Source organism: Aspergillus japonicus (genome assembly GCF_003184785.1).
Source record: "Aspergillus japonicus CBS 114.51 unplaced genomic scaffold BO86scaffold_41, whole genome shotgun sequence".
Lineage (NCBI taxonomy): Eukaryota > Fungi > Ascomycota > Eurotiomycetes > Eurotiales > Aspergillaceae > Aspergillus > Aspergillus japonicus.
Window position 1 is genome coordinate 81,264 of NW_020291678.1, and position 12,615 is coordinate 93,878.

The 12,615-nt window shown below is 56.1% G+C and overlaps 6 protein-coding genes across 6 annotated transcripts; 2 read left to right on the top strand and 4 right to left on the bottom strand.

The window, feature by feature from the left end:
- Positions 1-400: 400 nt before the first annotated feature.
- BO86DRAFT_144757 (F-box domain protein) lies at positions 401-1,916 on the bottom strand. The gene is made up of 2 exons (XM_025666235.1): positions 1,056-1,916; positions 401-741 (listed from the first exon to the last, which is right to left on the bottom strand). The coding sequence occupies exons 1-2, from the start codon at positions 1,776-1,778 to the stop codon at positions 691-693; spliced, it is 774 nt and encodes a 257-aa protein (XP_025525707.1). The 5' UTR covers positions 1,779-1,916; the 3' UTR covers positions 401-690.
- Positions 1,917-1,968: 52 nt separating this feature from the next.
- Positions 1,969-3,630, bottom strand: BO86DRAFT_390723 (putative voltage-gated K+ channel beta subunit (KCNAB)). Its single transcript, XM_025672464.1, has 5 exons — positions 3,277-3,630; positions 3,183-3,205; positions 3,057-3,123; positions 2,916-3,003; positions 1,969-2,832 (listed from the first exon to the last, which is right to left on the bottom strand). Exons 1-5 carry the CDS (start codon positions 3,342-3,344, stop codon positions 2,056-2,058), a joined length of 1,023 nt encoding a protein of 340 aa, XP_025525708.1. The 5' UTR covers positions 3,345-3,630; the 3' UTR covers positions 1,969-2,055.
- A 1,056-nt stretch (positions 3,631-4,686) lies between these two features.
- BO86DRAFT_144820 (uncharacterized protein) lies at positions 4,687-5,186 on the bottom strand. Its single transcript, XM_025666236.1, has one exon. It carries the CDS (start codon positions 5,072-5,074, stop codon positions 4,781-4,783), a length of 294 nt encoding a protein of 97 aa, XP_025525709.1. The 5' UTR covers positions 5,075-5,186; the 3' UTR covers positions 4,687-4,780.
- Positions 4,831-7,766, top strand: BO86DRAFT_457569 (Zn(II)2Cys6 transcription factor). The gene is made up of 4 exons (XM_025677231.1): positions 4,831-5,647; positions 5,758-6,252; positions 6,303-6,783; positions 6,839-7,766. Exons 1-4 carry the CDS (start codon positions 5,298-5,300, stop codon positions 7,700-7,702), a joined length of 2,190 nt encoding a protein of 729 aa, XP_025525710.1. The 5' UTR covers positions 4,831-5,297; the 3' UTR covers positions 7,703-7,766.
- Positions 7,767-7,806: 40 nt separating this feature from the next.
- Positions 7,807-10,341, bottom strand: BO86DRAFT_144871 (putative MFS transporter). Its single transcript, XM_025666237.1, has 7 exons — positions 9,735-10,341; positions 9,591-9,686; positions 9,255-9,539; positions 9,078-9,203; positions 8,910-9,005; positions 8,326-8,851; positions 7,807-8,204 (listed from the first exon to the last, which is right to left on the bottom strand). Exons 1-7 carry the CDS (start codon positions 9,972-9,974, stop codon positions 7,966-7,968), a joined length of 1,608 nt encoding a protein of 535 aa, XP_025525711.1. The 5' UTR covers positions 9,975-10,341; the 3' UTR covers positions 7,807-7,965.
- Positions 10,342-10,762: 421 nt separating this feature from the next.
- BO86DRAFT_366034 (TauD/TfdA dioxygenase family protein) lies at positions 10,763-12,602 on the top strand. The gene is made up of 5 exons (XM_025670086.1): positions 10,763-11,436; positions 11,487-11,581; positions 11,674-12,115; positions 12,190-12,293; positions 12,358-12,602. The coding sequence occupies exons 1-5, from the start codon at positions 11,214-11,216 to the stop codon at positions 12,559-12,561; spliced, it is 1,068 nt and encodes a 355-aa protein (XP_025525712.1). The 5' UTR covers positions 10,763-11,213; the 3' UTR covers positions 12,562-12,602.
- The last annotated feature ends 13 nt before the right edge of the window (positions 12,603-12,615 follow it).

The following is a 12,615-nucleotide window of genomic DNA, read 5'->3' on the forward strand; positions in this document are numbered from 1 at the left end:
CAGGGAGAGTTTCTGACTGGCCGGGTGACTGTGTGTGAAGAATTCGGCGTCGACCTTGCTCGGATCCTGAACGATTACAATCAGCTGCCTATTCCGCTGGACACGACGCATCAACTATGTGTGCAGCTCGACGCAGTTCTACGGACGCTTGGCCGTAGCAGGAACAAGTGAGTAGCATCCATCCTCTATCTCCAGAGCACAGCATCCCCTAACCTCTTTTGGTCATGTAGAATCGCCTACACCCTGGCCACCGCCATCCTCGTCAAATCCACCTGCTCCCTCCTGCACCTGGACCACTGCTGGGACATCGCCGGCCTCCTGAGCTCGATCGTGGCCATCCTCCTCGCCGCGGCAGCCGACTACTCCGCGATGGACGAGGCTGCCACCGCCACCGAGCTTATGGACATGCATCCCGCCACATACAAAGACATCATGGCCCACGCGCTCCGAGACCGCGGTCTGGGATATTCGTCTATCCTCCCGGTGCCGGTACCTTGCAACACCAAGGGCGGCAGCGGAGTCCTCAGCGCGGAGGACAAGCTCGAGGAATTCGTGATCCAGGACTTCGTCGCGTCGAGCACCACCGCGCCGCGGGATGCCCATGTCACCTGGTACCGCAACAACCGGACGGTGGTGCGGCTGCTGCCGCCGGGCCAGGATACCCGGAATACCTCGGGCGAGGCCCTGGCGTTACGGTTCTTCGACGGTGTCGGGTATCTCGTGTCGTTTGGGACGGGGTATCTGGCGGAGTTTAGTATGGAGGATGAGGACGAGATGGCCGGGGGGATTGTGCGGGCGTGGGAGGAGGGGATGATGGGGGTGGAGGGGATGGTGCTGGGGGTGAGCTCGATTGAGAAGGGGGTGGAGTATGTGAGTTTGTATGTGGATGTTACTGCTGAGGAGGGGAGGGAGGAAGCGGTGGAGATTAAGGGGGAGTTGGACGGGTTTCTGTAGCTGTTTACGCCTGTAGGGTAGGTATGTGTGCAGTGTGCAGTGTGCAGTGTGCCGTGTGCAGTGCATGTAGCTGGGTATCTAACTTGAAATCAACAACAGACATTTCTCGCCTCACTGGATCTCAACCCCCATTCCCCCCCCGGTTCCTGACGGGAGACAGACAAACACCCCTCACACCCCAGATCCCGTCCCAAGCGCATCCCAATGCCCTGCTCCTCCTCCCACACCGGCAGCTTTGGGGGATGCCCGGGGCCCCTGCTCCCCCTCCCATTCCCAGCTGCCGCCGGTTGCGAGCGAGGAACCACGCGCCGCAACCCCCGACACCGCCCACAGAACACCTGCCATTCCCCCTGCACGCGCACCAGATCCCCATACCCGTACCGCGCCTCGCCTCGCGGGCTGCCTGCGGGCCCCGCTACTAGACCTCCCCCGTTCCCCGGGACCCCTTCCCTCTCCTCTCCGAGTACATGTCGCGGAAGCACCCCACACGCCAAACAGAACCGCTTCGCGCGCTCCCGCGCCGCCCCGAACCGGCCCCGGCCGCGCCGCACCATCCGGTCCGCGAAGTGCGTCGCCCGCCGCAGCCGCAGACAGTACCGGCAGGCGTAGAGGTCGTGGGCGATGGCCAGGGGGTCGAGCTCGGCGGCGAGTAAGTCGGCGTGCGTGGGGCGCGGGAGGAGGGTGTGGAAGTAGTGGTTTGTTTGGGCGAGGTGCGCGCGGGACAGGTCGGGGGGTTGTGGGAGGTGTGTGGCAATGAGGAGGTGGAGTTCCGGAGGGAGGTTTGCTAGGGGGGATGGGTTTGGGGAAGTTTGGTGGGGGTTCATGGGGTGGGTTTGGTGTGTTGTTGGAATGGGTTCGATTATGGTGGTGGTGGTGTTTGGGGTGGTTGGTTTGGATTGATGTCATTGCTTTTGGGTGGGGGTGAGGGGAAGGGGAACTTTGACACGTGCTTGGCTTTTGCTGCTTTTGTACTTAACTATACCTAGGTGTCTGTTTGAAGAGGTTCGACGGTGCTGGAGGTGGTAATTCGCTTTCATTAGGTACAGTACTACAGTACTAGGTAGTGTCGACGAGATCATACTAGGCTACTGTGCAACGCAACTAGTCCTGTCGCGCCGGATCCTGCTCCGGCGCATTCCGCAAATACTCATCGATCTCCGCCATCACCTCCGGCGTCAACCGCGGCAGCAGCTTCAGACTCTCCACGTTGTCCACGATCTGTTCCGGCCGCGACGCGCCCGTGATCACCGACGAGACGTTCTCGTTCTTCAGGCACCACGCCAGCGCCAGCTGCGACATTTTCACGCCCAGCTTATCCGCCAAGCCCTGCAGCCCCTGCACCGTCTTGATCGTGCCCGCCCACTCGTTCTCCCACTCGCTGCGCACGTAGTTGGCGTACTTGTCGTTGCTCTCGGCGAACCGCGACCCCGGCGGCGGCTGCGTCGTGGCGTCGTTGTACTTGCCGCTCAGCAACCCCATCTTCAGCGGCGAGAACACGGTCAACCCGATCCCGCAGCGCGCGTACAGCCGCTGGAACTGGCCCTCAACCTTCTGGCGCGTCAGCATGTTGTACTGCGGCTGCTCGACGACGGGCGCGATCAAGCCCAGCGCCCGCGCGATCCCGCACGCCTCGCTGATCTCGTCCGCCGACCACTCCGACGTGCCCCAGTAGAACGCCCACCCCTGCTCGATCACGTGGTTGAACGCCCGCACCGTCTCCTCCATCGGCGTCAGCCGGTCCGGCCGGTGCGCGTAGATGATGTCCACGTACTCCAGCTGCAGCCGCTCCAGCGAGGCCCGCGTGCCCTCCACGATGTGCTTCCGCGACAGGCCGTGGTTGTTGATCAGGATTTCGCCGTTGGCGAGGCCCCAGTTGAGCTGCAACAGGCCACTGGAAGTTAGCGGTTTATTTGTTGCTGGTTTTTGTTTGCTGTAAGGGGAATGAGACGGAGCGGACGGACCTTGGTGCTGATGACGAGATCGCTGCGCTTCCAGCCGAACTTCTTGATCGCTTGGCCCATGATAATCTCGGACTGGCCGCCCGCGTAGCTGTGGTTGATTAGCTCGCGTCGTGTAATCTGCAGTGAGGAGGGAACGGCTACCTCTCCGCGGTGTCGAAGAAATTGATTCCGCAATCGTAGGCTTGCTTCATGCACTGGAAGGTGATTTCTGTGCAGCCCTTGTTAGTTCCGCTGTCTGGCACGGACATCCAATCCAAGAAGTAGTACCGTTATCCACATGACCTCCGAAACTGCCAACAAGCCAGAAGGATTAATAAGTGACCATCTCTATTTAAAGAGTCATAGGCATGCAACAACTCACGTCAACCATCCTCCCAATCCCAGCGCAGAAACATGCAGGCCGGAATTGCCTACCCGGCGGTAGAGCATGTCTTGGTTTTTATTCGGCCAGGCCATAGTGTACTTTCCTAACCAAAGTCTCGTTGAGAAAGAGAATTGTGAAACTCAGTAGGCATTACCCCCGCGCGAGGGGGGCTGCGGTACCAATTTATCTGTACGACCGCGACGGGCCATTGCGTGCGCTGGAACATCGCGGGGGTGTCGGCCATTGGCCTGTCGATAGTTGCACAGTTGCAGCGGTGGAGCCTTCGAGTCCAATCACACTGACATATGGCCAGGACAGCATGAGGCGCAAGAGACGTCGGAGGTTTTCTCGGAGGGTCTCGTTGTTTAGTTTTTTGGGGGGGGGGGGGGGGGAAGAGAGTTCGGGACCCACCTGGGTTAAGTGTGGAATGGCCCAGACGGGCTTAGTTTATGTCGGTGTCTGTCTTTGCCTATGCGTGGTACTGTTGTATATAAGCTCGCTGTGGGAGCTTCAGTTTGACTTTTTGGCTTTACATCGCTTGCTACAGGTAACTATACGTTTTAGATTTCTCCTCTTCGATCGAAAAAGAGCTTACGCGGTTCATGAATATCTGTCACTCCGAGGGATCACGCAGAGACCCGTGCTAACAACAAACATACCCTACAATCACGAATCCAGACGTGCATGACGGTCTTGGAAATTGCAGTATGGTCGAAGGAAACCGCATGACAGACAGAATGGGTGATTGTTGCTCTTGCAACTTCGTGACTCGATGAATTGGTCCCCTTGACAGGGAAATACCATAAGAAAGATAATGACACCAATGCGTTTCACTGTCAAATTCTGATGCACATCATTCTCCTGGTGGGAGTTGTATATAATGCCGCTGGTTCGCCGGTGGTTTTGAGATCTCTGACACTTCTTCAGTCTGGGCCAGCTTGTCAGAAGGCGCCTTACTTGGCTGGCCTTCAAGCTCGAAGGTAGGGGCTAGGCGTGTGGATACCCCGCGGGATAGTCTCTGGGGCTTGTTGGGGACGAATCGATGGAGTAGCAGCGGGCATTCATGATCGTAGATTGATCGTAGATTGAGTCTCTGACAGATGGATCAAGGGAGTGAATGGGTGGGCTTTCTGAGGACGTCGAATGTGACGTACAATGCCGCTTTCTCTGCTCGATACTTGTAATTGAGGGAGAAAGGAGACGTGCTGGACAGCCGGTAGGCTCATATGTTCTCCGCCAGGTCTGCACCTTGCCCCCCTCCTGCTGCAGCAGACCAGGCAGTTCTTCCTAATTGGCGACATTTGAGACTCCATATTTAGTGAGCAATTGAGACTGAAAATAGCGTCGAGATTGCATGACAGCGGACACGTTCAAGTCATAATCCTTGACTGTCGCGTTATCTGAGGCCAATGTTGGGGAGGAAGTGGGGAGATTATCTGGGGTAAAGAAGAGACTCTTCACCTTGGGAAGGTTTGCAGGGTTTGCAGGGTTTGCATCTTGCTCATGAGCTCGAATAATTCCATTTCAAACTACTCGGTACCTCCGGTATTGGTTTCCGAATAGCATCACACTCATACGGTGTTAACATTTCACCTATTCCTATTCCTTGAAGGCTTAGAGGCACTTGGTGGGTCCATGCAATGGCGTGCCCCGTGGAGTCGAAGGCGCAATCGTCAGCCTGCCCCTTATCGATTGCCGGCCGTTGGATCCATCCATCACTTTTGTCAACAATCAACTTACGATCGACAAAACAGTGGACGGTGGACAGTGGACACAATCCCATTGCCACGGTCATCGGCTACGAAGCAGCAAGGCCACGCCGATCGGGATTTACCGCGATCGCACAAGGCCTCGCCTCGCTTCGAGTTGCATCTGCCAAGCAACCTCTCATGGCTTGCCCCGCAAAAACGTCGACATGATCGCGCGGCCGTCAACATTTTGACAACTCCTCGTCCGTGCCACCTGCTACGACCGCAAGATTTCTGGCTTGGTCATGCATTCGACTCGAATAGTGCCTGATGCATGCGACTGCAACTGCAACTGCCCCGGCACCCACAAGCAAGATGTCTTCCAGAGCCGGGATCACCAAGAAGGCCTGTGATGGATGCAAGATCCGCAAGATCAGATGCGGTGGGGGCCAGCCATGCCAGTCCTGCTTCAATGCGCGCATCAAGTGCACCTATATCCGTGTGCAGCAGCCTCGCGGTCCTCAGAAACTGCGCGCGACCACCAAATTCCTCATCGATCAAGCGCAAAGAGGCATGGAAATGCAGAATGCACTACCCTCGGCACCAGTGAGAGGGGAAGTGCTCGAGGCCGACCACGCGCTTCAGAACCCCGCAATTTGCGAACCCCAACACAGTTCAAGGTATGCTGCTCTTTTGCATCCACGCGCATCGCATTTACTCCGCTGCGTTGCGTTTCGCAGTATTATCCACGCGCGCCAAAGTCTAATATTATAATCATATGCGCATCTAGATCTCGAATTCCGATCAATATCCTCGCATCCCCACTGTACATATACCATGTTCGCATGTACCCGGTCTGGCCTATTGTCGATGTCGAAAAAGTCCTGTCTATCTTGCAGCAAGATGTGGAGGAAAAGGAGCATGAAACCTACGCCCTTGCAACTGCAGTAGCTGCCGCCACCATCGCTCAATTGCGGCTGGGACAAAATTCAGGGCCGGAGAAATCCCTGAGTGCGGAGAACTTTGCGCTCGAGAGCATGAGAGCACGACGGTTGTACGACTATCGATCGAGGCTCAATCTAAATAATGTGCGCACCGCCTTTTTTCTGCACGTCTACTACGAGAACCAACAGTCGGGGGCGAGTGAATCGTTACTCTATCTGCGAGAAGCTATCACTTTAGCACAAATGATGTCCCTTCACCGAGAAGCTTCGTATGCAGGACTACCGACGGAGGAGCAACAACTACGTCGTCGCGTCCTGTGGTTGCTATTTGTCACAGAACGGTGAGATTACCCCAGCATCCCTGAACGAACCGTGTCTGATATCCATATAGGGGAGTCTGCATCCTCCACAAGTTGCCCGTTATTCTGAAAACAAACGTCTCCACTCCAGCACTCGACACAAGCGATGAACCACAAGTTCTTCCCGCTTTCCTCAAATTGCTCAATCTTTTTCGCCTGTTTGAGCAGTCCCGGATGTTTGATCTCATTGAAGACGATAACGTCGGAAGAGACACGATTTCAGATGAGGTGCAGGGCGTTGATGCAAGGTTTCTACGGTTGCTGCAGGAGAATCTTCAGGACGGATCAGCATTATTAGACCACATATCGGACGTACAAAAGGCCGATCTGTGCGTGACGCGACACTGGATGCGGATGATACTCTGGAAGTTCTCTTTCAAACAGGGGCTTCAAGGTTCGCCTTCGTCCCAATGGCCGAACTCGCCTTCGTTCCCCGTGTTAGTAGCGAAGGAGCTCTTGAACATCGTCTCCCAGCTGCCACGAACGGCGATTGAAGCCCACGGCCTCGGCATGGTATGTACAGTACATCCACCGACATCCTAGAGCAGGGTCACTAAAACCACCACAGGAACTCAAGCTCTATGAAATCGCCAGCTCACTAGCCGACGCCGTAATCAATCTGGCCATGCTGCCGCGAGCCCCAGTCTGGGATGGCGAAACCCGCCCCAGCAGCATCCTGGCTCGACTCCACTCGATTCTCTCCACCTTCCGCGGCGGCGGCAATAAAGAACTAGCGGAGCTACTGTATAAGAAGATGGCGGATGCACAGTCTAGCAGTGGACCTGCATTACCGCCGCCGATACGCGAGGTACACACGCCAGTTAGAAGTAAAAGCACACCTCGCGCAGACACCAACAGTGGGGACAGCCCAGCCCCCGCACCGCCTGCATCGACCCTAGAAGACGTCTTCACGACGACTGCCGATCCCACGGCTCCAAGCACAGTGGCTGATTGGACCGCCGTGGACGACCTCTACCAAGCTACTGCCACTACTACGTTTCAGACCTTGGACCACAACCGTGCCCCCCACGGTGTGATGCCGGGGGAGCCAAGCGACATTAGTAGCCAGCATGCTCTCCACTCCTTAGGAGATCTGGCGGCGCCTTCTAACTTGTTTGGGTCGTCCTTCTCCGCGGGGCTGGGCTATGCAGCTGCCGCGGCCGCGGCCGCGTACGCCTATGACCCATACCTAGTAGGCATCCCCAACGCCCAGTCTCCGCTGCTATTGGAGGAGGGCCGAGAGCCACGACTGGGCGGCGGTTCCTCGTGGTCCCCGTCTCTGGTGCCGTCGGAGTCGGTGGAGATGTGGGTGGGCGATTTCATGGCCCAACCCGGCGGAGTTTTTCCGTCTGTGTCGTCGGAGCACTACTTCTGCATGACCGGGGACTTGCCCGAGCCACCACCCTTGTCGAGTCCGAGCTTTCCCGCCTGATCTTTCCCTTCCTATGACATGTATTTCTGTAACGATGAATGACACGTATATTATGAGTAAATATAAGACAAATAAACTCCCCACTCGCTTTCTCGCTTTCTCATAAGTCAGTAACAACAACCCGGGTGAGAATCAGGAACCCAGACAATCACCCCCCCAACCAACCCATTAATTATCATAAGCATAAGCAACAAGTAGTCTTTTCTTCGCGACATGAAACACACACAAACGTCGACCACAGCAGGGTATATACCAAAACCGGACTAGTATTTGAAGCGGAAGTCCAGCCGCTGGTTGCCCTCGCGCTCGCGCGCCGCCGTGTCCGCCTGGTAGCGCACGCGCTCCTCCGCCGACAGGAGGGCCCACTTCCGCTCCTTCTGCCGGTTGAGGTGGCGGAGGTACTCGCGCTGGGCGACGAAGACGGCCATGGAGAAGACGCAGAGGGCGACGAGGACCTTGTCGCCGGTGTAGTAGTAGGGGGAGTCGTTGGAGCGGTAGATTTCTAGTTATCATCATCACCCAGAAATCATTAGCAAAAATTCCGTACCAACAGTTTCTTACTGCGCCCTTGGTTTTTCTTTTGGGGGGTGTGTGGGTGTGTGTTTTGGGTGGAAAAAACCTACGCGACGAAATAATCGACCCAATCTGCACGATAACATTGTACGTGGCGGCGGTGATGGCGCGCTTCTTGACATCGAAGGTATTCTCGGAGATCCAGGCGGAGACGATCGGGTGGAAGTACGGGTACCCGGAGATCAGGGTGGTGATGGTGAAGCGGGCCCAGTTGTACCCCCCGGCGGGCAGGCACAGCAGGGCGATCAGCAGCGGCAGCGACCAGAACTCGCCGAAGAGGCTGTGCCAGGTGCGGTCGCCGAAGTACTCGCTGCTCTTGCACAGGGCCAGCATCAGGATGATCTGCAGCGCCGCGGAGGGGATCGACAGCATGTTCGACTCGAAGGTCGTGAAGCCCAGCCGCTTCAGGGTCAGGGACAGGTAGCTGGACACCGGGCTCTGGGGGATGTAGGCGACCAGGCCGATCAAGTACAGACCCCACATCGAGGGGTCCTTCCACGCCGAGACGATGTCGTGCAGCGTCGCGGATTCGTTGATGTGCGTGAGGCCTTTGGAGGGGTCGTCGCGGAGGAGGCGCTTTTTCGGATGGATTAGTGGGTTTGTTTGTTTGGGGGGATTGGGGGATGGGACGTACGTTAATCATGATCACTTCTTCACGTTCCGTGTACCAGTTCTTCGGGCAGAGGACGCTGGTCGTGTTGGTGGGCGAGCTGGGGAGGTAGAAGAGGCTCTGTTTGTGGGTTAGTTGTTGGGGGCTCTGGGGTTGTGGGGTTTCTGGGCTTGAAATGGAGAGGATGCTTACGAGGAATCCGATGGCAAAGGTGATGAGGCCGTCGATCAGGAACAGCCAGAACCAGCCCGGTTTGCCCTGCACTCCGCGCATCTCGAGAATGCCCGCGGCCAGCAGAGACGAGATGATACGGGCAACCTAGCTTCCCGGTCAGCTGAGTTTCACTTGTATATGATGAGAAGTTCGTACGTTGAGCGTGGACCAGAAGAATCCGAGACGCACGGAGAGCTCCTTCGTCTTGTAGAAGTAGGTCGCGAACAAGATGGTGCCAGGGATGAAGCCGCCCTCGAAGGCCCCGATGAGTGCGCGGGTCACGTAGAAGGCAGCCCGGTTGGTCATCCATGCTTGCGCCCAGGATACGGTACTCCAGCAGATCATCATCACGGGGAGAACCCGCTTGAAACCATATCTCTTGATGAGCAGCTGGACGGGGAATTCTGCGGACAAGAAGCACACTAGTTGGATCGTGGTTCCCTGCGGAAGTTAGAAGGGTGTGCTTGCTTGCTGCGGCCTGTAGGGTCTCACATTGTTGTAATCGTTACTCGACATGTTCAGATCGACCAGGAGGTTGTCCGTCAGCGCATTCGATAAATTGCCACGGTCCAGTTGGAGACCAAAGAACTATTCATGTCAGCATTCGCCACCTGATGGATATGGCAGCAAACATACCATGATGCAGAGAGCCGTGAGTAAGTACAAATCGGTCTTCCAGATCACTCGTCTCTCCTCTTGTTCAGTCCAGGTAGCGGTGGGATCGAATCGGTGAAAGCCTTCATACGACTCGTGGGGAGGCACGACGCCAGCGAGGTGCTCCTGTCCGACCTCGATCGACACCTTCGAGGACTGCGAGTCTTCGACATCGTGGGCTTTGATGGAGGAGCCCTTGAAGCCCGTTTCGATGTCTGTCATGATGTCTCTGGCAGGCCACGCCTTGCTGCTAAGAACGCAGAATCTCAAGAGACCGAAACAATGGGCGGGGATGGAAAACGTCTAGGGCTGGATGGTCTTCCATGGCCAAGGACTTATATACCATCGAAGTTCGTGGCGTTGATAAACGATAATTTATTCTCTGATGTCGTTATTCGCGATGACCATCGACAACAGGCCTTTGCTTGAGCCAACCACAGACATGGTGTTATTGTTACAGCCGTGTGTATGCATGCCCTGAATCCAGAATCGGACTAAGAGAATTGCACAAAACGGATCGCCGAGCACATCATCGCCGCCAGGGAGCCCCAGGCTGTGCGCTAGCCAGTTTTCTCTCGGAGAACCAAAGCTTTTCACCAATAGCCTCTTTCTCCGTATGATTCCGAGGAAAAGAAGAATCGAGCTAAAGTGAAGAAAAAATAATTAAATAAATGTTAAAACAATGTATGCTTGTTGTGACGGACTGTTAAACCCCACAGTTCACGGTGGTCGGTTGCAGAGGTTCTTGGGCGTAGGTTTCCCCGGATATTCCTTTTGCTTGTAAGTTAACGCACTGTCACCGCAGCCATTCCCACTGGTTGCCTGAGCGTGGTCTACCATGCTCTCCAGGTTTCGGAGCATTGCTCTTTGTAGATGTAGCACATGCACACCATAACGAACAAAGGGCCCCGTTGACAGCGCCTATTCGCTAATGATGGCGGTGTTGTTTGGCGAGACTAAGAAATGACAGAACACGGACCAAGAAGCCCTCCGAGAATTTCGCCGACGCCCCGCCGATAGCCATCCCGTTGGTCGCTGATTGGCATCACCCAGAGGCAAACCAATCGGGCATGATTAATGCGGGGAAAACGAGGGCGATGGGCCCACGAGGGACTTGACTCGTTTGTGCCTATGTGGCCCTGGAGCCGTACGGAAGATGCGACCAGGAGACTCCGCGGAAGATAACGAGCCAGTGCCTGTAAAAGAGGGTTCGCGTCGCGAGGTTGTCGCCATTCGTACTGCATGACCCGCAGCCCTCCACCGCGGTGGGGACGACTCGTTGACAACATACCACCGTGATCGCTGCTGCAGAATCGACGTAGACGTATTCCGTCGGCTATCCTAGTTTATATAAAGAGTCGGAAGCTTATCAGATCCCTTCGTCGGTTTTGCCACAAGCAAAAGTCCCGTTTTGTGCCCTTTCACCTCACACCAGCCTCTGCAACAGCCAGAACCGTCATCATGCCTGCTGTCGTTGAAAATGCCCCGGCTTCAACAATCAGGGGAGGCCATGAGCAGTCCCGACCGCGCATCTCCGAGCCACTCCAGTATTCCGGGTCTCTGGACTCGTATACCCGGCAAGACCTGACGCCGGTCATTGGTCGCGAGTACAAAGGTCTTCAGGTGGCAGATATCTTGAAGTCCGAGCAATGCGATCAGATCATCAGGGATCTCGCAGTAACCAGTATGACATGATCTCCGAAAGACTTGACCCGCTGATGCTGATGGGAACAGTCTCAAGCCGAGGTGTTGTTTTCCTGCGTGATCAGGACGTGACACCGCAGCAGATGCGCGAATTCGGAGAGAAGTTGACACACCTGGCTGGATGCGTAAGTACATACCCACCCATCCAAGTTTGAATATGAAACCTGAGAGGTCAGTGAGTCCGCCAAGAACACCTGACTGACTGGCCCCATCACAGCCCGAGTCGTCCGGACTGCACATCCACCCCCTGACGGAAGAAGGCAGCGAGCTGGGCGACCAGATCAGCGTGATCAGTAGCGAGAAGCAGAAGAAGGGGGGCGGTCTCACGCATCAGCTCAGCGACACGAGTCGTTTCGCGTCCGTAGGCTGGCACAGCGACATCAGTTTTGAGCCCGTCCCCTCCGACTACGCCATGCTGAAGATCCACACGCTCCCGGAGACGGGAGGCGATACCCTCTGGGCGTCGGGCTATGAGATCTATGATCGCCTGTCGCCCGCCATGGCGCAAATGCTGGAGGGGTTGACCGCGACGCACGACGCGACGTTCTTCCACGACGAGGCGCGGCGGTTGGGCAATCCGTTGCGGAAGGGAATTCGAGGCTCGCCCCTCAACCAGGGCGAGGGACTGACCGCCGTCCATCCCGTCATTCGCACGAACCGTACGTTCCTCCTCCGCCTTTCTTTGGAAATCTGCTTCATGCCCAGATCTCAATCTCTGACTTTTCGTCCATAGCTGTTACCGGCTGGAAGTCCGTGTATGTGAATAAGGGGTTCACAAAGCGCATCAATGGGGTCACCAAGGATGAATCCGACGTGTTGCTCGCCTATCTGTTCAATGTGAGTGTGGCCAGCAGACAGCTTCAGGAATGTGTGCCAGGTGGACTGACAGATCTACTTGTAGCTCATTACCCAAAACCACGACGCGCAGGTTCGCTTCCGGTGGAACAAGAATGATTTGGCCGTTTGGGATAACCGATCAACCTGGCACTGTGCCACATACGACTACGCAGAGGCTCGGGCTGGAGACCGGGTTTGCAGTCTGGGTGAAGCCCCGTACTTTGATACTCGCTCGAAGTCGAGGAAGCAGGCCTTGGGCGAGGCTTGATGCACTGGGTTAGGGTGCCCATCGGTAACGCTATAATGAATAATCAATACATCA